Source organism: Oncorhynchus tshawytscha, linkage group LG33, assembly GCF_018296145.1.
Source record: "Oncorhynchus tshawytscha isolate Ot180627B linkage group LG33, Otsh_v2.0, whole genome shotgun sequence".
NCBI classification, from domain to species: domain Eukaryota; kingdom Metazoa; phylum Chordata; class Actinopteri; order Salmoniformes; family Salmonidae; genus Oncorhynchus; species Oncorhynchus tshawytscha.
In genome coordinates this window covers 43,538,506-43,565,207 of record NC_056461.1, presented here as the reverse complement: position 1 = coordinate 43,565,207, position 26,702 = coordinate 43,538,506, and the positions used below count along the sequence as shown (strand labels likewise).

The window sequence follows — 26,702 nt, the reverse complement described above, 5'->3', positions numbered from 1 at the left end:
AGGTGATGGTGTCTGGACCCAATCTGAATGAGACCAGTATCGTATCCGGAGGTTATGGGGGTACAGCTGAGGGAATCATTCCTACCAGCTCCATTAAAGGTACATAAGACAATTTCTTCCTCATTATCCCTCGCTCTCCCTCTCTCACTCTATCTCACTCTTCCTCATTCATTTTCCTCTCTTTTCTCATGACAGGTTTTTTTATTTTTTTTATTTAGATGTTTAAGTCCAAGGTGGTCTGTAGTTGTCTAAACATCGACATAAAATCTCTCTTGAAGACAGTCTCCTCTCTCTCTCTGAATGGAGAGGAAGATCAGGAGAAGAGAGGGGGCAGATGGATGTAGAGGAAGATCAGGAGAGGAGAGGGGGCGGATGGATGTAGAGGAAGATCAGGAGAGGAGAGGGGGCAGATGGATGTAGAGGAAGACTGAGAGGAAGTGAATAAGGGGCTAGGACAGTACAGGGGCTAGGACAGTACAGGGGCTAGGGCAGTACAGGGGCTAGGGCGGTACAGGGGCTAGGGCGGTACAGGGGCTAGGGCGGTACAGGGGCTAGGGCGGTACAGGGGCTAGGGCGGTATAGGGGCTAGTGTCTGAACAGGGGAGGGGCTAGGGACTGAACAGGGGATAGGACAACAAGGGAGGGGCTAGGGGAGGGGGGGCTAGGACTGAACAGGGGATAGGACAGTACAAGGGAGGGGCTAGGGACTGAACAGGGAGGGGCAAGGACTGAACAGGGGAGGGGCTAGAGACTGAACAGGGGATAGGACTGAACAGGGGTACAAGGGAGGGGCTAGGGACTGAACAGGGGAGGGGCAGTGAGAACAGGGGACTGAACAGGGGAGGGGCTAGGGACTGAACAGGGGCAAGGGGAGGGGCTAGAGACTGAACAGGGGATAGGACAGTACGAGGGGCTACGGACTGAACAGGGGAGGTGCTAGGGTCTGAACAGGGGAGGGGAGGTGCTAGGGTCTGAACAGGGGAGGGGCTGTCTGAACAGGGGGAGGGGCTAGGTCTGAACAGGGGAGGGGCTAGGGTCTGAACAGGGGAGGGGCTAGGGTCTGAACAGGGGAGGGGCTAGGGTACTGAACAGGGGAGGGGCTAGGGTCTGAACAGGGGAGGGCTAGGGTCTGAACAGGGGAGGGGCTAGGGTCTGAACAGGGGAGGGGCTAGGGTCTGAACAGGGGAGGGGCTAGGGTCTGAACAGGGGCTAGGGGAGGGGGGGCTAGGGTCTGAACTAGGGGGGAGGGGCTAGGGTCTGAACAGGGGAGGGGCTAGGGTCTGAACAGGGGAGGGGAGGGGCTAGGGTCTGAACAGGGGAGGGGCTAGGGTCTGAACAGGGAGGGGCTAGGGTCTGAACAGGGAGGGGCTAGGGACTGAACAGGGAGGGGGGGCTAGGGTCTGAACAGGGGGGGGGCTAGGGGTCTGAACAGGGGAGGGGCTAGGGTCTGAACAGGAGAGGGGCTAGGGACTGAACAGGGGAGGGGCTAGGGCCTGAACAGTAAGAAACTGAACTGCTTTGATTCAAACACCTGCCTCACTAATATGGTGCAGTCCTCTTAAGAATCAACCTCTCTCTTCTCACTCGCTGTCCCTCTCTCTGTCTCTCTCTCTCTGTCTCTCTCAGGCCCTGCTGTGCGCTACAATGCTCAGTTTAACAGACGCATCCCAGTCACAGGACAAGGTGGCTCTTCCATCGCTCTCATTCCTCTCTTTCACAGACTGAATTGGTTTCTCCTCTTTCGGTTTCCTTTCTGCTCCTTTGTTGTTGTGCCTCTTGTGTCCTCTCATCCCGTTAAACTCTGTCTCTCTTTTTCAGGGGACACTACATTTCCCTTGTTGACATGTTTCATCCTCTCTTGGTCACTCTGTTTGTCTGGTGCATCAGGAGCTGCTGTTTCCACATCTCTCTTCTTGGTTTTCACACTCCTAACGTATCTCTGGGTTATTTTGGTTCAGACTCTTCACTGTGGTCTTTCATTAGCTGTCAATGTGTGTCTTATTTCTGTCCTTCACCTGATTTCATGTTTTATCATTTGTCTCACAGTAAATACATACTGGAGTGAATCCCAAATGTCACTCTATTCCCTACATGAAGCCCTATTGGCCCTCTGGTCTAAAGTAGTGCACTATATAGGGAATAGGGTGCCATAGGGCTCTGGTCTAAAGTAGTGCACTATATAGGGAATAGGGTACCATAGGGCTCTGGTCTAAAGTAGTGCACTGTCCCCGCCGCCTCTTCCTCCTTCCCCTCCTCTCCATCCCTCCCTGTCCCTCTTCCTCTTTCCCCTCCTCTCCATCCCTCCCTGTCCCTCTTCCTCGTTCCCCTCCTCTCCATCCCTCCCTGTCCCTCTTCCTCTTTCCCCTCCTCTCCATCGCCGCCCTGTCCCGCCTCCTCTTCCTCCTTCCCCTCCTCTCCATCCCTCCCTGTCCCGCCTCCTCTTCCTCCTTCCCCTCGTCCTCTTCCTCCCAGGTTCCAGTATGCAGGACAGTAGAAGCAGCAGTTCCACGACTGCAGAGGAGGCCTCCAGAGGAGTGGCTGTAGAGAAACTGGACTTTATGAAGCAATGGGGCCTCAACACCTACAAGGTACTGCGGTCTACCTCAACACCTACAAGGTACTGTAGTCTACCTCAACACCTACAAGGTACTGTAGTCTACCTCAACACCTACAAGGTACTGCGGTCTACCTCAACACCTACAAGGTACTGCAATCTACCTCAACGCCTACAAGGTACTGTAGTCTACCTCAACACCTACAAGGTACTGTAGTCTACCTCAACGCCTACAAGGTACTGTAGTCTACCTCAACACCTACAAGGTACTGTAGTCTACCTCAACACCTACAAGGTACTGTAGTCTACCTCAACACCTACAAGGTACTGTAGTCTACCTCAACGCCTACAAGGTACTGTAGTCTACCTCAACACCTACAAGGTACTGTAGTCTACCTCAACACCTACAAGGTACTGTAGTCTACCTCAACGCCTACAAGGTACTGTAGTCTACCTCAACACCTACAAGGTACTGTAGTCTACCTCAACACCTACAAGGTACTGTAGTCTACCTCAACACCTACAAGGTACTGTAGTCTACCTCAACACCTACAAGGTACTGTAGTCTACCTCAACACCTACAAGGTACTGTAGTCTACCTCAACACCTACAAGGTACTGTAGTCTACCTCAACACCTACAAGGTACTGTAGTCTACCTCAACACCTACAAGGTACTGTAGTCTACCTCAACACCTACAAGGTACTGTAGTCTACCTCAACACCTACAAGGTACTGTAGTCTACCTCAACACCTACAAGGTACTGTAGTCTACCTCAACACCTACAAGGTACTGTAGTCAACACCTAGTCTACCTCAACACCTACAAGGTACTGTAGTCTACCTCAACACCTACAAGGTACTGTAGTCTACCTCAACACCTACAAGGTACTGTAGTCTACCTCAACACCTATAATCTACCTCAACACCTACAAGGTACTGTAGTCTACCTCAACACCTATAATCTACCTCAACACCTACAAGGTACTGTAGTCTACCTCTACCTCAACACCTATAATCTACCTCAACACCTACAAGGTACTGTAGTCTACCTCAACACCTATAATCTACCTCAACACCTACAAGGTACTGTAGTCTAGGACCATGCCCCAGGACTACCTGACATGATGACTCCTTGCTGTCCCCAGTCCACCTGGCCATGCTGCTGCTCCAGTTTCAACTTCCACCTGACTGTGCTGCTGCTCCAGTTTCAACTGTTCTGCCTTATTATTATTGGACCATGCTGGTCATTTATGAACATTTGAACATCTTGGCCATGTTCTGTTATAATCTCCACCCGGCACAGCCAGAACCTACAAGGACTGGCCACCCCACATATGCTCACCCACATATGCTCTCTCAATTCTCTCTTTCTTTCTCTCTCGGAGGACCTGAGCCCTAGGACCATGCCCCAGGACTACCTGACATGATGACTCCTTGCTGTCCCCAGTCCACCTGACCGTGCTGCTGCTCCAGTTTCAACTGTTCTGCCTTATTATTATTCAACCATACTGGTCATTTATGAACATTTGAACATCTTGGCCATGTTCTGTTATAATCTCCACCCGGCACAGCCAGAAGAGGACTGGCCACCCCACATAGCCTGGTTCCTCTCTAGGTTTCTTCCTAGGTTTTGGCCTTTCTAGGGAGTTTTTCCTAGCCACCGTGCTTCTACACCTGCATTACTTGCTGTTTGGGGTTTTAGGCTGGGTTTCTGTACAGCACTTTGAGATATCAGCTGATGTACGAAGGGCTATATAAATAAATTTGATTTGATTTAGTCTACCTCAACACCTATAATCTACCTCAACACCTACAAGGTACTGTAGTCTACCTCAACACCTACAAGGTACTGTAGTCTACCTCAACACCTACAAGGTACTGTAGTCTACCTCAACACCTACAAGGTACTGTAGTCTACCTCAACACCTACAAGGTACTGTAGTCTACCTCAACACCTACAAGGTACTGTAGTCTACCTCAACACCTACAAGGTACTGTAGTCTACCTCAACGCCTACAAGGTACTGCAGTCTACCTCAATGCCTACAAGGTACTGCAGTCTACCTCAACGCCTATAATCTACCTCAACACCTACAAGGTACTGCAGTCTGCCAATATCTGGGTCTACCTGTAACAGAACACTTCGACACCCTAATTAAAGGCCCATACACAAGGGACTCAACACCTACAAGCTATCACAATGTACCTGTCTTTGTTCTACATGTTGACATACCTGAACACACCTGAGAAGACACATACACCTACAATATATCTGACTGAATATGTTAGGCTACCTGTGTTCACTTCCCTGTGTCAGAATACTTGTGTTCACTTACCTGTGTCTGAATACCTGTGTTCGCTTACCTGTGTCTGAATACCTGTGTTCGCTTAACTGTGTCTGAATACCTGTGTTCGCTTACCTGTGTCTGAATACCTGTGTTCGCTTACCTGTGTCTGAATACCTGTGTTCGCTTACCTGTGTCTGAATACCTGTGTTCGCTTACCTGTGTCTGAATACCTGTGTTCGCTTACCTGTGTTCGCTTACCTGTGTCTGAATACCTGTGTTCGCTTACCTGTGTCTGAATACCTGTGTTCGCTTACCTGTGTCTGAATACCTGTGTCTGTATTTAGAATACCTAGAGCCACACATACCTCTAGTACGACACCTGTCTGTGTTCACTTATCTGTGTTTCATTAGCCATTTTAATCGTTTAGCAGACGCTCTTATCCAAAACCAATTAACTAGTCTGTGTTAACTAGTCTGTGTTTTAATGAGTTCCATCGAACTCCTCATCTCAAACACACCTCCTCTCATCCTCTCTCTCTCCCTCCTCCTCCCTCGCTCCCTCCCTCCTCTCATCCTCTCTCTCTCCCTCCTCTCATCCTCTCTCTCTCCCTCCTCTCATCCCTCTCTCTCTCCCTCCTCTCATCCTCTCCCTCCTCCCTCCTCTCATCCTCTCTCTCTCCCTCCTCTCATCCTCTCTCTCTCCCTCCATCCTCTCCCCCTCTCTCTCTCCCTCCATCCTCTCATCCTCTCTCCCTCCTCCCTCCCTCCTCTCTCTCTCCTCTCATCCTCTCTTTCTCCCTCCTCCCCCTCCTCTCTCTCTCCTCCTCCCCCCCTCTCTCTCTCCCTCCTCCTCCCCCCTCCTCTCTCCCCCCTCCTCCTCCCTCCCTCCTCTCTCCCCCTCCTCTCCTCCCTCCCTCCTCTCTCCCCCTCCTCCTCCCTCCCTCCTCTCTCCCCCTCCTCCTCCCTCCCTCCTCTCTCTCTCCTCCCTCATCCTCTCTCTCTCTCCCTCCTCTCTCCCTCCTCTCTCTCTCCCTCCCCTCCTCTCTCCCTCCCTCCTCTCTCCCTCCTCCCTCCCTCCTCTCTCTCTCTCTCTCTCCCTCCTCTCTCTCCCTCCTCTCTCTCTCTCTCCCTCCTCTCTCTCTCCCTCCTCTCTCTCTCCTCTCCTCTCTCTCTCTCTCCCTCCCTCCCTCCCCCCTCCCTCCCTCCCTCCCTCCCTCCCTCCCTCCCTCCCTCCCTCCCTCCCTCCCTCCCTCCCTCCCTCCCTCCCTCCCTCCCTCCCTCCCTCCCTCCTCTCTCCCTCCCTCCTCTCTCCCTCCCTCCTCCTCTCTCTACCTCCTCCCTCGCTCCCTCCTCTCTCCCTCCTCCTCCCCCCGCTCCTCCTCCTCCTCCCTCGCTCCTCCTCCTCTCTCCCTCCCTCCTCTCTCCCTCCCTCCTCTCTCCCTCTCTCCCTCCCTCCTCTCTCTCCCTCCTCTCTCTCCCTCCTCTCTCTCCCTCCTCTCTCTCCCTCTCTCTCTCCCTCCCTCTCTCTCCCTCCTCCTCTCTCTCCCTCCTCTCTCCCTCCCTCCTCTCTCTCTCCCTCCCCCTCCCCCCTCCCTCTCTTCCTCCTCCCTCTCTCCCTCCTCCTCCCTCCTCCTCCCTCCCTCCCCCTCCTCCTCCTCCTCCCCTCCCTCCCTCCTCCCTCCCCCTCCCTCTCCCCCTCCTCCCTCCCTCCCTCCTCCTCCCTCCCTCCCTCCTCTCTCCCTCCCTCCCTCCTCCCTCCCCCTCCTCCCTCCCTCCTCCTTCTCCCTCCCTCCTCCTCTCTCTCTCCCTCCTCTCTCTCTCTCTCTCTCTCCCTCTCTCTCGCTCCTTGCTTCCCTCCCTCATTCTCTCCAGTGCACTAAACAGATGATCGCAGAGCGGTTTGGTCGTGGTTCTCGGACTGTGGATCTAGAACTGGAGGCTCAGATAGAAGTTCTCCGGGACACCAAGAGGAAGTATGAGACTGTGCTGCGATTGGCCAGAGCCCTGACCAATCACTTGTACAGCATGGTGCAGACGCAACACGCCCTCGGGGACACCTTCACCGACCTCAGCCTGAAATCACCTGAACTACGGGTGAGAGCCTGACCTATAACCTCTAGGCTAATCCCAGACCCCTAACCCAGAAATCACCTGAACTACGAGTGAGAACCTGACCTATAACCTCTAGGCTAATCCCAGACCCCTAACCCAGAAATCACCTGAACTACAGGTGAGAACCTGACCTATAACCTCTAGGCTAATCCCAGACCCCTAACCTCTAACCCGGAAATCACCTGAACTACGGGTGAAAACCTGACCTATAACCTCTAGGCTAATCCCAGACCCCTAACCCAGAAATCACCTGAACTACGAGTGAGAACCTGACCTATAACCTCTAGGCTAATCCCAGACCCCTAACCCAGAAATCACCTGAACTACAGGTGAGAACCTAACCTATAACCTCTAGGCTAATCCCATACCCCTAACCTCCAACCCAGAAATCACCTGAACTACTGGTTAGAACCTGACCCCTAACCCAGACCCCTCAGCCAGAAATCACCTTTAACCCCTGACCTGTAACCCCTGACCTTAAATCAAGAGGTAGGACTGTCACTTAACACTGTTTAGTCTTTGGGGGTTTTAGCTCAGGTGATTTCTTTGAATACATTGGTTGATTTGTTGGTTGGACTGATTGATGTATTGGTTGATTTGATCAGACTGATCAGTGTGTGTGTGTGTGTGTTTTTTAATGATGTTTCCTACAGGATGAGTTTGGGTACAACGCAGAGACCCAGAAGTTATTATGCAAGAACGGAGAGACACTGCTAGGAGCCATCAACTTCTTTGTGTCCAGCATCAATACACTCGTTAACAAGACCATGGAGGATACGCTGATGACCATCAAGATGTACGAGGCTGCTAGGTAACGCACACCACCGTCTCCATGGCGAACATCAAGATGTATGAGGCCGCTAGGTAATGCTCACCACCGTCTCCACGGCAAGCATCAAGATGTATGAGGCCGCTAGGTAACACACACCATCTCTATGGCAGATCTCAAGGGAAGACTGCGCCCAGACAGTCTGTTCCAGCCAGGCAGTCCTGAGTTTGTCTGCACAAACCCTGATCTACTCCAGACACACTGACCCATATTTATGTCTAGAATAATGGATCTGTCCTTAGAGTCAGTTGTTAGGAGTTGTCCCTCGTCTCCTCTCTGTCAGGTTGGAGTTGTCCCTCGTCTCCTCTCTGTCAGGTTGGAGTTGTCCCTCGTCTCCTCTCTGTCAGGTTGGAGTTGTCCCTCGTCTCCTCTCTGTCAGGTTGGAGTTGTCCTCGTCTCCTCTCTGTCAGGTTGGAGTTGTCCTCGCCTCCTCTCTGTCAGGTTGGAGTTGTCCTCGCCTCCTCTCTGTCAGGTTGGAGTTGTCCCTCGTCTCCTCTCTGTCAGGTTGGAGTTGTCCTCGTCTCCTCTCTGTCAGGTTGGAGTTGTCTCTCGTCTCCTCTCTGTCAGGTTGGAGTTGTCTCTCGTCTCCTCTCTGTCAGGTTGGAGTTGTCTCTCGCCTCCTCTCTGTCAGGTTGGAGTTGTCTCTCGCCTCCTCTCTGTCAGGTTGGAGTTGTCTCTTGTCTCCTCTCTGTCAGGTTGGAGTTGTCCTTCGTCTCCTCTCTGTCAGGTTGGAGTTGTCTCTCGTCTCCTCTCAATTGAATTCAATTTAAGCCACTTTATTGTCATGGGAAACACATGTTTACATCGCCAAAGCAAGTGAAATGGACAATAAACAAAGTGAAATAAACAATCAAAAAATTAACAGTAAACATTACACTCACAAAAGTTCCAAAAGAATAAAGACATTTCAAATGTCCTATTATATTTAAAGTACAAAAGGGAAAATAAATATGGGTTGTATTTACAATGTTGTTTGTTCTTCACTGGTTGACCTTTTCTTGTGGCAACAGGTCACAAATCTTGCTGCTGTGATGGCACACTGTGGTATTTCACCCAGTAGATATGGGAGTTTATCAAAATTGGATTTGTTTTAAAATTCTTTGTGGATCTGTGTAATCTGAGGGAGATATGTGTCTCTAATATGGTCATACATTGGGCAGGAGGTTAGGAAGTGCAGCTCAGTTTTCACCTCATTTTGTGGGCAGTGAGCACATAGCCTGTCTTCTCTTGAGAGCCATGTCTGCCTACGGCGGCCTTTCTCAATAGCAAGGCTATGCTCACGGAGTCTGTACATAGTCAAAGCTTTCCCTAAGTTTTGGGTCAGTCACAGTGGTCAGGTATTCTGCCGCTGTGTACTCTCTGTGTAGGGCCAAATAGCATTCTAGTTTGCTCTGTTTTTTTGTTAATTCTTTCCAATGTGTCAAGTAATTATCTTTTTGTTTTCTCATGATTTGGTTGGGTCTAATTGTGTTGCTGGCATGGGGCTCTGTGGGGTTTGTTTGTGTTTGTGAACAGAGCCCCAGGACCAGCTTGCTTAGGGGACTCTTCTCCAGGTTCATCTATCTGTAGGTGATGGCTTTGTTATGGAAGGTTTGGGAATCGCTTCCTTTTAGTTGGTTGTAGAATTTAACAACTCTTTTCTGGATTTTGATAACTAGTGGATATCGGCCTAATTCTGCTCTGGATGCATTATTTGGTGTTTTACGTTGTACGTGGATATTTCTGCAGAATTCTGCATGCAGAGTCTCAATTTGGTGTTTGTCCCATTTTGTGAAGTCTTGGTTGGTGAGCGGACCCCAAACCTCACAACCATAAAGGGCAATGGGCTCTATGACTGATTAAAGTATTTTTAGCCAGATCCTAATTGGTATGTCGAATTTTTGGTTCCTTTTGATGGCATAGAAGGTCCTTCTTGCATTGTCTCAGATCGTTCACAGCTTTGTGGAAGTTACCTGTGGTGCTGATGTTTAGGCCGAGGTATATATTTTTTGTGTGCTCTAGGGCAACAGTGTCTAGATGGAATTTGTATTTGTGGTCCTGGCGACTGGACCTTTTTTGGAACACCATTATTTTGGTCTTACTGAGATTTACTGTCAGGGCCCAGGTCTGACAGAATCTGTGCAGAAGATCTAGGTGCTGCTGTAGGCCCTCCTTGGTTGGTGACAGAAGCACCAGATTAGCAGCAAACAGTAGACATTTGACTTCGGATTCTAGTAGGGTGAGGCCGGGTGCTGCAGACTGTTCTAGTGCTTGCGCCAATTCGTTGATATATATGTTGAAGAGGGTGGGGCTTAAGCTGCACCCCTGCCTTACCCCACGGCTGTTTCGTAAGAAATATGTGGGGGGGGGTTTTGCCAATTTTTAACTGCACAGTTGTTGTTTGTGTACATGGATTTTATGATGTCGTATGTTTTACCCCCAACACCACTTTCCATCAGTTTGTATAGCAGACCCTCATGCCAAATTGAGTCTAAGGCTTTTTTTGAAATCAACAAAGCATGAGAAGACTTTGCCTTTGTTTTGGTTTGTTTGGTTGTCAATTAGGGTGTGCAGGGTGAATACATGGTCTGTTGTACGGTAATCTGGTAAAAAGCCAATTTGACATTTGCTCAGTACATTGTTTTCAATGAGGAAATGTACGGGTCTGCTGTTAATGATAATGCAAAGGATTATCCCAAGGCTGCTGTTGACGCATATCCCATGGTAGTTATTGGGGTCAAATATGTCTCCACTCTTGTGGATTGGGCTGGTCAGTCGTTGGTTCCAAATATTGGGGAAGATGCCAGAGCTGAGGATTGTATTAAGGAGTTTAAGTATGGCCAATTGGAATTTGTGGTCTGTATTTTATCATTTCATTAAGGATACCATCATCACCAGAGGCTTTTTTGTTTGGAGGGTATGTATGTTGTCCTGTAGTTTATTCAATGTATTTGGAGAATCCAGTGGGTTCTGGTCTTTAATAACTGATTCTAAGATCTGTATTTGATCCTGTATATGTTTTTGCTCTTTATTCTTTGTTATAGAGCCAAAAAGATTGGAGAAGTGGTTTAACCACACATCTCCATTTTGCATAGATAACTCTTCGTGTTGTTTGTTTAGTGTTTTCCAATTTTCCCAGAAGTGGTTAGAGTCTCTATGGATTCTTCAATTACATTGAGCTGATTTCTGACATGCTGTTCCTTCTTTTTCCGTAGTGTATTTCTGTATTGATTTAGTGATTCACCATAGTGAAGGCGTAGACTCAGGTTTTCTGGGTCTCTGTGTTTTTGGTTGGACGGGTTTCTCAAGTTCTTTCTTAGGTTTTTGCGTTCTTCAGGGGCTGTAGGGCTATAGCTGTAGGTAGCACACAGGAGGAAATGTTTCTCTCTTAATATAATTTCCTTTTGAATATCAAATGTTATTTGTCACATGCGCCGAATACTACAACCTTACAGTGAAATGCTTACGTACAAACCCCTAACCAACCAACCCCTAACCAACCAACCCCTAACCAACCAACCCCTAACCAACCAACCAACCCCTAACCAACCAACCAACCAACCCCAACCAACCCCTAACCAACCAACCCCTAACCAACCAACCAACCAACCCCTAACCAACCAACCCCTAACCAACCAACCAACCAACCCCTAACCAACCAACCAACCAACCCCTAACCAACTAACCAACCAACCCCTAACCAACCAACCAACCAACCCTAACCAACCAACCCCTAACCAACCAACCCTAACCAACCAACCAACCAACCAACCAACCAACCAACCAACCCCTAACCAACCAACCAACCCCAACCCCTAACCAACCAACCAACCCCTAACCAACCAACCAACCCCTAACCAACCAACCAACCCCTAACCAACCAACCAACCCCTAACCAACCAACCAACCCCTAAACAACCAACCAACCAACCCCTAACCAACCAACCCCTAACCAACCAACCAACCCCTAACCAACCAACCAACCCCTAACCAACCAACCAACCAACCAACCAACCCCTAACCAACCAACCAACCAACCAACCAACCAACCCCTAACCAACCAACCAACCAACCCCTAACCAACCAACCCCTAACCAACCAACCAACCCCTAACCAACCCCTAACCAACCAACCAACCCTAACCAACCAACCAACCAACCAACCAACCCCTAACCAACCCAACCAACCAACCAACCAACCAACCCCTAACCAACCAACCCCTAACCAACCAACCAACCAACCAACCAACCCCTAACCAACCAACCAACCTAACCAACCAACCAACCAACCCCTAACCAACCAACCCCAACCAACCAACCAACCAACCAACCAACCAACCCCTAACCAACCAACCAACCCCCAACCAACCAACCAACCAACCCCTAACCAACCAACCAACCAACCAACCCCAACCAACCAACCAACCAACCCCTAACCAACCAACCAACCAACCAACCCCTAACCAACCAACCAACCTAACCAACCAACCAACCAACCTAACCAACCAACCAACCCCAACCAACCAACCAACCCCTAACCAACCAACCAACCAACCCCTAACCAACCAACCCCTAACCAACCAACCAACCCCTAACCAACCCCTAACCAACCAACCAACCAACCCCTAACCAACCAACCCCCCTAACTAACCAACCAACCCCTAACCAACCAACCAACCCCCTAACCAACCCCTAACCAACCAACCAACCAACCAACCCCTAACCAACCAACCAAAAATAAAAATATGGAGAACAATAAAACATAAGTAATTAAAGAGCAGTAAAATAACAATGGTGAGGCTATATACAGTGTTACGGTACAGAGTCAATGTAACATTGGTTGGAGAGGGATGAAACACACCCTTCTATTCTCACTCAGTGGCCACGCCCAAGTGAACAGACATTGGTTGGAGAGGGATGAAACACGCCCTTCTATTCTCACTCAGTGGCCACGCCCAACTGAACAGACATTGGTTGGAAGGGATGAAACAGGCCCTTCTATTCTAACTCAGTGGCCACGCCCTAACTGAACAGACATTGGTTGGAGAGGGATGAAACCAACCCTTTCTATTCTCACCAGTGGCCACGCCCAAGTGAACAGACATTGGTTGGAAGGGATGAAACAGGCCCTTCTATTCTAACCAACCAACCAACCAACCCCTAAGTGAACAGACATTGGTTGGAGAGGGATGAAACAGGCCCTTCTATTCTCACCAGTGGCCACTAACCAAGTGAACAGACATTGGTTGGAAGGGATGAAACAGGCCCTAACAAGTGAACAGACAACCAACCAATTCTCCCCTGGCCAACCAAGTGAACAGACATTGGTTGGAGAGGGATGAAACAGGCCCTTCTAACCAGTGGCCAACAAGTGAACCATTGGTTGGAGAGGGATGAAACAGGCCCTTCTAACCAGTGGCCACGCCCAAGTGAACAGACAGGGATGAAACAACCCTTCTAACCAACCAGACATTGGTTGGAGAGGGATGAAACAACCCTTCTATTCTCACCAGTGGCCCGCCCAGTGAACAGACATTGGTTGGAAGGGATGAAACAACCCTTCTATTCTCACTCAACCCCAAGTGAACAGACATTGGTTGGAGAGGGATGAACCAGGCCCTTCTAACTCACCAGTGGCCAACGCCCAAGTGAACAGACATTGGTTGGAGAGGGATGAAACAGGCCCTTCTATTCTCAACCAGTGGCCAACGCCCAAGTGAACAGACATTGGTTGGAGAGGGATGAAACAGGCCCTTCTATTCTCTCAGTGGCCACTGAACAGACAACCCCAAGTGAACAGACATTGGTTGGAGAGGGATGAAACAGGCCCTTCTATTCTCACCAGTGGCCAACGCCCAAGTGAACAGACATTGGTTGGAGAGGGATGAAACCCTTTCTAACTCACCAGTGGCCAACCCCTAACCAACCAACATTGGTTGGAAGGGACCAAACAACCCTTCTATTCTCACCAGTGGCCAACGCCCTGAACAGACATTGGTTGGAGAGGGATGAAACAACCCTTCTATTCTCACCAGTGGCCACGCCCAAAAATGAACAACATTGGTTGGAGAGGGATAAAACACCCTTCTATTCTCAAAGTGGCCAGCCCAAAACAGACAATGGTTGAGAGGGATGAAACAGGCCCTTCTATTCTCACTCAGTGGAGTCAATGAACAGACATTGGTTGGAGAGGGATGAAACACACCCTTCTATTCTCACTCAGTGGCCACGCCCAAGTGAACAGACATTGGTTGGAGAGGGATGAAACACGCCCTTCTATTCTCACTCAGTGGCCACGCCCAAGTGAACAGACATTGGTTGGAGGGGGATGAAACACGCCCTTCTCTGTCACGATCGTCATATGGAGTAGACCAAAGCGTGGTGTGAATCCATTCTTTTATTGAATGACGAAAAAAACATGAACACTTAGACAAGAAAACGAACGTGACGCTATGACAACGAGTGCAGACACAGGCAACTACACATAGACAATAACCCACAAACTACAATACAACACAGGCTACCTAAATATGGTTCCCAATCAGAGACCACAACAAACACCTGCCACTGATTGAGAACCATATCAGGCCAAAACACATAGACAAACTAGACATACAACAGAATGCCCACTCCTACCCTGACCAAACAAAACATAGAAACAAACAACGCAAATCATGGTCAGAGTGTGACATTCTCTTCTCCAGTATAAAAGCGTCCGTGACTCAATTCACGTCGGACTGAGCAAACCTCAGGGTGAGCTGTGGTTGCGAATGGTTGAAAACCAACTCTACATAACAAAATGTACATGAGACCAGATCACGTGGAGGTGACGATCACCACGCTGGAAGGATGAATTTCTACTAGACCAGCCAGAATTCAGCACGAGCTGATTATGGCAAAATGGTATGAACTTTGAACTTATTCACTAAAGAAGAAGTGATGCATCCTAGAAGTTGTGTTATCAGCTGTAAATTCTTCAAAGGACAATAGTGATCTCTGCTGGGCAAACCAGTCTTCCATCTTTGACCCATCTGTCGGAGCGCAGCTCAGAGTAAATATGCATCTTTCATTTTCCTTTTCTGAATGGGCCGTTATTAGAATGCATAAGATACTGTATTCACGGTAGCATAGCTTCTCAAGGTCCGATAGAGACCCAATCCCCTTTGTCCCTCAGTCTTCCCGCTCTTTCATTCAAACCCAACCCCCTTTCTTTGGGTAACCAGCCATCATATCGGTTTTGTCCGCTAAGGGACTTTTTCTTTTATGACATGATTAGTAATCGATTTATGATCCATCCTGTGTATATGTAATTTTGTGATTATTTAGGTGTTTAGCAAATAAATAAATAAGCCAATTTTGTTATTGCTGATTCAACTTATATGGGTTCGTGAAGATATCCAAGAATTGTACGTCGTTCCGATGAGACTGAATAATTGACTGCTATTGATATAAAAGATATTCAGATCTTTAAGAGTTTATTCGGAAGACCGCAGCTCTATAAACACTCTTCCGTGGTGCCCCAGGTTGTTAACGAGTTAATTGTTGCATGGTTTAATTCAATCACATAATCAATCAAACGTTAGGTAATCGATTTGATAAAATGGCTTGTCAAATAATGTAATCAGTCAGAGACACGACAGTAGCCATTTGATGAGGTGTTCAGAAGTCTTATGGCTTGGGGGTAGAAGCTCTTTAGAAGCCTCTTTGACCTAGACTTGGTGCTCCGGTGCCGATTGTCATGTGGTAGCAGAGAGAACAGTCTATGACTAGGGCGGCTGTAGATTTTGGTGATTTTTTTTTTAGGGCCTTCCTCTGACACTGCCTGGTATAGAGGTCCTGGATGGCCGGAGGCCGAGTAGTTGCCATACCAGGCAGTGATGCAACCAGTCAGGGTGCTCTCGATGTTGCAGCTGTAGAACCTTTTGAGGATCTGAGGACCCATGCCAAATCTTTTCAGTCTCCTGAGGAGGAATAGGTTTTGTTATGCCCTCTTCACGACTGTCTTGGTGTGCTTGGACCATGTTAGTTTGGTGATGAAGTGGACACCAAGGAGCTTGAAGCTCTCAACCTGCTCTACTGCAGCCCCGTCGATGAGAATGGGGGCGTGCTCGGTCCTCCTTTTCCTGTAATCCACAATCATCTCCATTGTCTTGATCACGTTGAGGGAGAGGTTGTTGTCCTGGCACCGCACGGCCAGGTCTCAGTGGTCAGGCCTACCACTTTTGTGTCATCGGCAAACTTAATAATGGTGTTGAAGTCGTGCCTGGCCGTGCAGTCATGAGTGAACAAGGAGTACAGGAGGGGACTGAGCACCAACCCCTGAGGGGCCTCGTGTTTAGGATCAGTGTGGCGGACGTGTTGTTACCTACCCTTACCACCTAGGGGCGGCCCGTCACGAAGTCCAGGATCCAGTTGCAGAGGGAGGTGTTCAGTCCCAGGATCCTTAGCTTAGTGATGAGCTTTGAGGGCACTATGGTGTTGAACGCTGAGCTGTAGTCAATGAATAGCATTCTCACATAAGTGTTCCTTTGTCCAGGTGGGAAAGGGCAGTGTGGAGTGCAAGAGATTGCATCATCTGTGGATATCTGTTGGGGCGGTATGCAAATTGGAGTGGGTCTAGGGTTTCTGGGATAATGGTGTTGATGTGAGCCGTGACCAGCCTTTCAAAGAACTTCATGGCTACAGCCGTGAGTGCTCCGGGTCTGTAGTCGTTTAGGCAGGTTACCTGTGTGGTCGAGACTGTCGTCACCTCTCTAGTGGGTTGTTCTCTGTCACACGCCACCCCTCTCAACCTTTCTTCCAGCAGTCTGATCCTCTCCTCTAGTGCTCTGTGTTCCTGCTTTTTCTCCTGTTGAAGTTATCTCACTACAGTCCAGCGTGCAGATTATCTCTCTCTCTCCAGTAGTAGTAGTGGTGGTGTTGTGCTGACTGGAGTGCTTCAGCTGCCTTACCTCCAGCTGGGTGAAGTTATCCCTGTTTTTAGTGATGGATTAGTATTCTGTGCTGGGAGGTTGACTTTCCGCTGGGGGTGGCTCGTCTGTGGGGTTATATAATGAAGAGGTCTGGTCTGACCCGCTCGGGGTGGCTCGTCTGTGGGGTTATATAATGAAGAGGGCTGGTCTGACCCTCGGGGTGGCTCGTCTGTGGGTTATATAATGAAGAGGGCTGGTCTGACCCGCTCGGGGTGGCTCGTCTGTGGGGTTATATAATGAAGAGGTCTGGTCTGACCCGCTCGGGGTGGGGGTATCTTTCTCAAGGGAGAGCTCCTGCTGGGCTAATTCTTTGATTAGGTGAAAGTCCAGCTGAAACTGTTTGGGGTTACCCTATACCATTACTGTTCCGGACTTATAGATATTTATATTACCTGACTCAGAGTCCTCGTTGTCTAATATCCTGAGTTTCCACCCCTCGTTAACAACCCCCCCTCTTAATAAATATAGCACTGTGTCATGCCGAGGGATCTTCTGTGTGGAAGATTAAGTTGCTTATGTTCCCATTTTTATAACAGTCAGCAAAAATGGTCTCTTGATTTTCCATAAGGAGCTTCATTTTGTACTATCTTTGTGTCTTATCATTCTTTACATACAGAGGGTACTGTATTTTAATTACCTCTGAACAGCAGGAGGCAGCTTCTAAGGCCTCTCCAATTGGTTGGGCTCAAGGGCTTTTACACTTCTCACTTGACACGTCTGTGCTAATTGAAGTTGTATCAAACTTGGTAGCCTTAACTTAGCATTCATTCCTTTTATAAAGTACAATATATCTTTGTAATGTATTTTTCTTCTTGGCTTTTTCAGGCTAAACATTACTCACTCCGTTTCTGTTGTTTTCCACAGCATTTGCTGTATATCTTGGGAATGATCATCTTTGGTAGTTGTAAGCCTTCCAGGTTATTCTGTAATTCCGTCCAAAATCAGGTTGTAGGTTTTGAGTTTCGATTTGGAGTGAATGTTATTTTGTAGAGGGTAGTATCCTGTATATGTCCTGGTGACATAGTGTTGTAGAGGGTAGTATCCTGTATATGTCCTGGTGACATAGTGTTGTAGAGGGTAGTATCCTGTATATGTCCTGGTGACATAGTGTTGTAGAGGGTAGTATCCTGTATATGTCCTGGTGACATAGTGTTGTAGAGGGTAGTATCCTGTATATGTCCTGGTGACATAGTGTTGTAGAGGGTAGTATCCTGTATATGTCCTGCCAAAAAATCTTAGTTTACATAAAAGTGTTTTAAGAACATGTTAAAAATCCTGTAATGTCCTGGTGACATAGTGTTCTGTGTGTCTCTCTGTGTGTCTGTCTGTGTGTCTCTGTGTGTCTCCTGTCTCTATCTATGTCCTGTGTGACATAGTGTTGTAGATCTGGTCTCTCTCTCTGTGTATCCTGTATATGTCCTGGTGACATAGTGTTATGTTGTAGAGGGTGTATCCTGTATATGTCCTGTGCCAAAAAACTATCTGTGTCTCTCTCTATCTGTGTCTCTCTATCTGTGTCTCTCTCTATCTGTGTCTCTCTCTATCTGTGTCTCTCTCTATCTGTGTCTCTCTCTATCTGTGTCTCTCTCTATCTGTGTGTCTCTCTCTATCTGTGTCTCTCTCTCTATCTGTGTTTTCTCTATCTGTTCTCTCTGTGTCAAAATCTCTCTATCTGTGTCTCTCTCTCTCTCTGTGTCTCTATCTGTGTCTCTCTCTCTGTGTCTCTATCTGTGTGTCTCTCTCTGTGTCTCTATCTGTGTCTCTCTATCTGTGTCTCTCTCTCTCTGTCTCTCTCTCTCTGTGTCTCTCTCTCTCTGTGTCTCTCTCTCTCTCTCTCTGTCTCTCTCTATCTGTGTCTCTCTCTATCTGTGTCTCTCTCTATCTGTGTCTCTCTATCTGTGTCTCTCTCTATCTGTGTCTATCTGTGTCTCTCTCTATCTGTGTCTATCTCTCTCTATCTGTGTGTCTCTATCTGTGTCTCTCTCTCTATCTGTGTCTCTCTCTCTATCTGTGTCTCTCTCTCTATCTGTGTCTCTCTCTCTATCTGTGTCTCTCTCTCTCTCTCTCTCTCTCTCTCTCTCTCTCTCTCTCTCTCTCTCTCTCTCTGTCTCTCTCTCTCTCTCTCTATCTGTGTCTCTCTCTCTATCTGTGTCTCTCTCTCTATCTGTGTCTCTCTCTCTCTGTGTCTCTCTCTGTCTCTCTCTCTCTCTCTCTCTCTCTGTGTCTCTCTGTCTCTCTGTGTCTCTCTGTGTCTCTCTCTCTCTGTGTCTCTCTCTCTGTGTCTCTCTCTCTCTGTGTCTCTCAGGCTGGAGTTGTTCAGATTGGTATACTGCTGATCAAGATCAAGGACTTACCCAGCTAACTTGTTTTAGAACGATACAGCGCTTGAAATGGACATGGTCCAATTGACTTAACGAAAAACAAGTTTAGCTTTCTTATTAATTAACCCAAAAATCAGTAGTTACATCTTGTCATTAATCAAAGTTAGCTGGCTAATTAATTGATCCTGCTATGCAGTGCACCCCTCAGGGTAGATTTAGCAGAGTTGAGTATGATGGGTTATAGCTCATGTCTCTTCTCTCTCTCTCTGGCAGGTTGGAGTATGATGGGTTATAGCTCATGTCTCTTCTCTCTCTGACAGGTTGGAGTATGATGGGTTATAGCTCATGTCTCTTCTCTCTCTCTCTCTGGCAGGTTGGAGTATGATGGGTTATAGCTCATGTCTCTTCTCTCTCTCTCTCTGGCAGGTTGGAGTATGATGGGTTATAGCTCATGTCTCTTCTCTCTCTGGCAGGTTGGAGTATGATGGGTTATAGCTCATGTCTCTCTCTCTCTCTCTCTCTGGCAGGTTGGAGTATGATGGGTTATAGCTCATGTCTCTCTCTCTCTCTCTCTCTGGCAGGTTGGAGTATGATGGGTTATAGCTCATGTCTCTTCTCTCTTCTCTTCTCTCTGGCAGGTTGGAGTATGATGGGTTATAGCTCATGTCTCTTCTCTTCTCTCTGGCAGGTTGGAGTATGATGGGTTATAGCTCATGTCTCTTCTCTCTCTCTCTGACAGGTTGGAGTATGATGGGTTATAGCTCATGTCTCTTCTCTTCTCTCTGGCAGGTTGGAGTATGATGGGTTATAGCTCATGTCTCTTCTCTTCTCTCTGGCAGGTTGGAGTATGATGAGTTATAGCTCATGTCTCTTCTCTCTCTCTGGCAGGTTGGAGTATGATGGGTTATAGCTCATGTCTCTTCTCTCTCTCTCTCTCTGCAGGTTGGAGTATGATGAGTTATAGCTCATGTCTCTCTCTCTCTCTGGCAGGTTGGAGTATGATGGTTATAGCTCATGTCTCTCTCTCTCTCTTGACAGGTTGGAGTATGATGGGTTATAGCTCATGTCTCTCTTCTCTCTTGACAGGTTGAGTATGATGGGTTATAGCTCATGTCTCTTCTCTCTTGACAGGTTGGAGTATGATGGGTTATAGCTCATGTCTCTTCTCTCTTGACAGGTTGGAGTATGATGGGTTATAGCTCATGTCTCTTCTCTCTCTCTGGCAGGTTGGAGTATGATGGGTTATAGCTCATGTCTCTCTCTCTCTCTCTCTCTCTCTGACAGGTTGGAGTATGATGGGTTATAGCTCATGTCTCTTCTCTCTCTCTCTGACAGGTTGGAGTATGATGGGTTATAGCTCATGTCTCTTCTCTCTCTCTCTCTGACAGGTTGGAGTATGATGGGTTATAGCTCATGTCTCTCTCTCTCTCTCTCTGACAGGTTGGAGTATGATGGGTTATAGCTCATGTCTCTCTCTCTCTCTGACAGGTTGGAGTATGATGGGTTATAGCTCATGTCTCTTCTCTCTCTCTCTCTGACAGGTTGGAGTATGATGGGTTATAGCTATGCTCAGGTTGGAGTATGATGGGTTATAGCTCATGTCTCTTCTCTCTCTCTCTGGCAGGTTGGAGTATGATGGGTTATAGCTCATGTCTCTTCTCTTCTCTCTCTTGACAGGTTGGAGTATGATGGGTTATAGCTCATGTCTCTTCTCTCTCTCTTGACAGGTTGGAGTATGATGGGTTATAGCTCATGTCTCTTCTCTCTCTCTCTCTGGCAGGTTGGAGTATGATGGGTTATAGCTCATGTCTCTTCTCTCTCTCTCTCTGGCAGGTTGGAGTATGATGGGTTATAGCTCATGTCTCTTCTCTTCTCTCTCTCTTGACAGGTTGGAGTATGATGGGTTATAGCTCATGTCTCTTCTCTCTTGACAGGTTGGAGTATGATGGGTCATAGCTCATGTCTCTTCTCTTCTCTCTCTTGACAGGTTGGAGTATGATGGGTTATAGCTCATGTCTCTTCTCTCTCTGGCAGGTTGGAGTATGATGGGTTATAGCTCATGTCTCTTCTCTCTCTCTCTCTGGCAGGTTGGAGTATGATGGGTTATAGCTCATGTCTCTTCTCTCTCTCTCTCTGGCAGGTTGGAGTATGATGGGTTATAGCTCATGTCTCTTCTCTTCTCTCTTGACAGGTTGGAGTATGATGCGTACAGGGCAGACCTAGAGGAGTTAAGCGTTGGACCCAGGGATGTGGTGAACATGGCCCGTATAGATACAGCCCAGGAGCTGTACCAGATCCACAAGGACAAATATGAACGTCTTCGCTCTGACGTCACTATCAAACTCAACTTCCTGGATGAAAACAAGGTGGGATTCACCTCCTTGTTCCTCTTTCCTTTTGTTCTTCTCCTCTTATTCCAGCTCTGCATCACACCTCTAGACAAGTACACACACAGACAGGCAATGGCACGAGCACTCAGACAGAGGCCTGTCTGTCTGTATCTCTCTTTTGCGTATCAGTGTGTTGATCCCTCTCGCTCGCCTCTCTCTCGCCTCTCTCTTTCTCTCGCCTCTCTCTCGCCTCTCTCTTTCTCTCGCCTCTCTCTCTCTCGCTCGCCTCTCTCTCTCGCCTCTCTCTCTCGCCTCTCTCTCTCGCTCCTTTCTCGCTCGCCTCTCTCTCGCCTCTCTCTCTCTCTCTCGCCTCTCTCTCTCTCTCGCCTCTCTCTCTCGCCTCTCTCTCTCGCTCCTTTCTCGCTCGCCTCTCTCTCTCGCTCGCCTCTCTCTCTCGCTCGCCTCTCTCTCTCGCTCGCCTCTCTCTCTCGCTCCTTTCTCGCTCGCCTCTCTCTCTCGCTCCTTTCTCACTCGCCTCTCTCTCTCGCTCGCCTCTCTCTCTCGCTCCTTTCTCACTCGCCTCTCTCTCTCGCTCCTTTCTCGCTCGCCTCTCTCTCTCGCCTCTCTCTCTCGCGCCTCTCTCTCTCGCTCGCCTCTCTCTCTCGCTCGCCTCTCTCTCTCGCTCCTTTCTCGCTCGCTCTCTCTCTCTCGCTCCTTTCTCACTCGCCTCTCTCTCTCGCTCGCCTCTCTCTCTCGCTCCTTTCTCACTCGCCTCTCTCTCTCGCTCCTTTCTCACTCGCCTCTCTCTCGCTCCTTTCTCACTCGCCTCTCTCTCGCTCCTTTCTCTCTCTCTCGCTCTCTCGCTCTCTCTCTCTCGCTCTCTCTCTCCAGGTAAAGGTGATGCATAAACAGCTGCTCCTGTTCCATAATGCCATCTCAGCGTACTTTGCTGGGAACCAGCAGCAGTTGGAGCAGACCCTGAAGCAGTTCAACATCAAGCTGAGGCCCCCAGGGGCCGACAAACCCTCCTGGCTTGAGGAACCATGAGGGAGGGAGCCACAGGAGACAGGGCAGCCCAGGAGAGGCCCTCCTAACCTGGGAAACAGCGGACCCCCCCAAACCCTTACTATCCACTACAGTGGACCACGGACGGACAGACAGACGGACAGGACTACATAGAGATGGATGGATGGATGAATGGGCCAAGGGCCTTGTATCTATAGAGGACTGTGTCACAATCAGGGACTTGTCTTATTTTCCTCTCTTTCATGATCTCTCATTTTCTCTCTTTATCCACAAATCCTCCTGTATAATATATTATCTCCAGTCCTCTATGTAAGTGATAATGCCCGAGAAGCCGGTGTTTGGAGGATATATTGGCACGGGTTAGGCCCCGAGACTGAGCCGTGTATATATCCTCCTAACACCGGCTTCTCAGGCATTATCACTTTTACACAACGGGTTACCAACACATTCAAATGATGATTGACATATTTTCATTAAACATTATTTTGATGAATTTATTCACACTATTTCGTCCTTAAACACAAGATATTTATATAGTCCAGACACAAAATCTATGGTTGCTACCCAAGCCAGCTGGTCGTTCGTTCTATCGGTTCGGCTGCCAGAGACGCGACCCAGTCGTTCCTTCTAAATGCTCCAATGCCGTACTGGCTAGCTTGCTAGCTACTCCGTACTGGCTAGCTTGCTAGCTACTCCATACTGGCTAGCTACTCCATACTGGCTAGCTACTCCATACTGGCTAGCTACTCCATACTGGCTAGCTACTCCATACTGGCTAGCTTGCTAGCTACTCCATACTGGCTAGCTTGCTAGCTAATCCATACTGGCTTGCTACTCCATACTGGCTAGCTACTCCATACTGGCTAGCTTGCTAGCTACTGCATACTGGCTAGCTTGCTAGCTACTCCATACTGGCTAGCTTGCTAGCTACTCCATACTGGCTAGCTTGCTAGCTACTCCATACTGGCTAGCTTGCTAGCTACTCCATACTGGCTAGCTACTCCATACTGGCTAGCTACTCCATACTGGCTAGCAAGTGCAGCCAGAATAACAACAAAGTAGCTGTTTTCTAGTTAGATTTCTTTGGATACAACCATAACAATGAACTAATGATGTGCAATTTTGCCTGGCAGAGAAAATGTGCTCTCTTGTCAGGACACTGTTCAGACAAAAGAAATACAATCCATGACATCAATTTGAACTGATGTTGATAAATGAAATCCACCACAGCTGAGATAGCTATATCTACTTATTGTCACTTATTGTCACATTTATCTGTACATTCCCCCGGATGGTGTATTTGGTGGAAATATCTGTCTGTGCTACTGCTATTGCTGCCGTGCTTCAGCTTTTAGGGTGTTGATGCTGCTGCAGTGTTCTCTTGGTTTTCAGTGTTCTCTTGGTTTGCAGTGTTCTCTTGGTTTTCAGTGTTCTCTTGGTTATTTTTTTTTATAGAGAAATTAGTTTGGCTTTGGTTGTCTGTTCTCCTCTTGGACATCGCTGTAACTGAAGGTTGAACCACACTTTCTGGACCAGACCCCTTGGTCTACCGGGATTTCAGAGCCTGGGCCTTGTCCTTATCGGTGATGGGAGGGTGGCTGTTTGTGATATCTTAGCTGTTTTGATGTTACCCAGAAATACACAATTGGAGGTGGTAAATTCAGTGTCTTTCATAATGCACCAGCTGTGATCAATGGGTGGGTCATTTAGAAACTGACCGACCGACGGGTGGGTCATTTAGAAACTGACCGACCGACGGGTGGGTGGGTCATTTGGAAACTGACCGAGCGACGGGTGGGTCATTTGGAAACCGACCGACCGACGGGTGGGTGGGTCATTTGGAAACCGACCGACCGACGGGTGGGTCATTTGGAAACCGACCGACCGACGGGTGGGTCATTTGAAACCGACCGACCGACGGGTGGGTCATTTGGAAACCGACCGACCGACGGGTGGGTCATTTGGAAACCGACCGACCGACGGGTGGGTCATTTGGAAACCGACCACCGACGGGTGGGTCATTTGGAAACCGACCGACCGACGGGTGGGTCATTTAGAAACCGACCCACCGACAGACGGTGGGTCATTTAGAAACCGCCCGACAGACGGTGGGTCATTTAGAAACCGACAGACGGTGGGTCATTTAGAAACCGACCGACAGACGGTGGGTCATTTAGAAACCGACCGACCGACGGGTGGGTCAATTAGAAACCGACCGATGGGTGGGTCATTTAGAATATGACCGACAGACGGTGGGTCATTTAGAAACCGACCGACCGATGGGTGGGTCATTTAGAAACTGACTGACCGATGGGTGGGTCATTTAGAAACTGACCGACCGATGGGTGGGTCATTTAGAAACTGACCGACCGACGGGTGGGTCATTTAGAAACTGACCGACCGACGGGTGGGTCATTTGGAAACCGACCGACCGACGGGTGGGTCATTTGGAAACCGACCGACCGACGGGTGGGTCATTTGAAACCGACCGACCGGTGGGTCATTTAGAAACCGACCGACAGACGGTGGGTCATTTAGAAACCGACCGACCGACGGGTGGGTCATTTAGAAACCGACCGACAGACGGGTGGGTCATTTAGAAACCGACCGACCGACGGGTGGGTCATTTAGAAAACCGACAGACGGGTGGGTCATTTAGAGACCGACCGACGGGTGGGTCATTTAGAAAACGACCGACAGACGGGTGGGTCATTTAGAAACCGACCGACAGACGGTGGGTCATTTAGAAACCGACCGACGGGTGGGTCATTTAGAAACTGACCGACCGACGGGTGGGTCATTTAGAAACTGACCGACCGACGGGTGGGTCATTTAGAAACTGACCGACCGACGGGTGGGTCATTTAGAAACCCACCGACCGACGGGTGGGTCATTTGGAAACCGACCCACCGACCGACGGGTGGGTCATTTGGAAACCGACCCACCGACCGACGGGTGGGTCATTTGGAAACCGACCCACCGACCGACGGGTGGGTCATTTGGAAACCGACAGACGGTGGGTCATTTAGAAACCGACCGACAGACGGATGGGTCATTTAGAAACCGACCGACAGACGGGTGGGTCATTTAGAAACCGACCGACAGACGGGTGGGTCATTTAGAAACCGACCGACAGACGGTGGGTCATTTAGAAACCGACCGACAGACGGGTGGGTCATTAGAAACTGACCGACCGACGGGTGGGTCATTTAGAAACTGACTGACCGACGGGTGGGTCATTTAGAAACCGACCCACCGACCGACGGGTGGGTCATTTAGAAACCGACAGACGGTGGGTCATTTAGAAACCGACCGACAGACGGATGGGTCATTTAGAAACCGACCGACAGACGGGTGGGTCATTTAGAAACCGACAGACAGACGGTGGGTCATTTAGAAACCGACCGACCGACGGGTGGGTCATTTAGAAACTGACCGACCGATGGGTGGGTCATTTAGAAACCGACCGACAGACGGTGGGTCATTTAGAAACCGACCGACAGACGGGTGGGTCATTTAGAAACCGACCGACAGATGGGTGGGTCATTTAGAAACCTGACTGACAGACGGTGGGTCATTTAGAAACCGACCGACCGACGGGTGGGTCAATTAGAAACTGACCGACCGATGGGTGGGTCATTTAGAAACTGACTGACCGACGGGTGGGTCATTTAGAAACCGACCCACCGACGGGTGGGTCATTTGGAAACCGACCCACCGACGGGTGGGTCATTTAGAAACCGACCGACGGGTGGGTCATTTGGAAACCGACCGACGGACGGACGGGTGGGTCATTTGGAAACCGACCGACGGACGGACGGGTGGGTCATTTGGAAACCGACCGACGGACGGGTGGGTCATTTAGAAACCGACCGACAGACGGTGGGTCATTTAGAAACCGACCGACGGGCTGGTCATTTAGAAACCGACCGACCGACGGGTCGGTCATTTAGAAACCGACTGAGCTAATTAAACTGTTAAGCTATTAAGCCGCTCCCCCTGTTCCCAGGATGTACATTGCTCCAGGATGTTAAACTCTTCCTTTGTGACATTTCTGAAGGCGACAGCTTTTGTTTGTTGTTTTCTTCTAATCAGCCCTCGAAGTACCGCACAGCCCAGTTTGTATTCTTAATGGTGTTTTGCTTTGTTGGAGATTTTCTCTTCGTCATTCAATACATTATTTTTCACATCTGCATGCCTCGGTAGTATTTCCTGGGTAGTATATTATTTTCTCCTCCCCATTCATCCATATTCATGCTGCCGAAAAGAGCAAAATAAATGTTCCACTCACA

General features: G+C 48.8%; 1 protein-coding gene and 3 long non-coding RNA genes across 5 annotated transcripts; 3 read left to right on the top strand and 1 right to left on the bottom strand.

Moving 5' to 3' along the window:
• Positions 1-26,702, top strand: LOC112230718 (arfaptin-2-like; the record flags this gene model as incomplete). Of its 2 annotated transcripts, XM_042311497.1 has the most annotated exon segments (7): positions 1-99; positions 1,627-1,683; positions 2,473-2,588; positions 6,715-6,936; positions 7,608-7,765; positions 21,246-21,420; positions 22,276-26,702. In XM_042311497.1, coding segments are annotated over 7 exon segments (983 nt in total), but the record flags the coding sequence as incomplete, so codon positions are not given.
• On the top strand, positions 2,962-3,461 carry LOC121841669. The gene is made up of 2 exons (XR_006080705.1): positions 2,962-2,994; positions 3,383-3,461. It is a non-coding gene; the product is annotated as an uncharacterized LOC121841669 (long non-coding RNA).
• LOC121841668 lies at positions 2,988-4,437 on the bottom strand. Its single transcript, XR_006080704.1, has 4 exons — positions 4,347-4,437; positions 3,584-3,641; positions 3,376-3,462; positions 2,988-3,335 (listed from the first exon to the last, which is right to left on the bottom strand). It is a non-coding gene; the product is annotated as an uncharacterized LOC121841668 (long non-coding RNA).
• Positions 3,559-4,566, top strand: LOC121841671. Its single transcript, XR_006080707.1, has 2 exons — positions 3,559-3,638; positions 4,373-4,566. It is a non-coding gene; the product is annotated as an uncharacterized LOC121841671 (long non-coding RNA).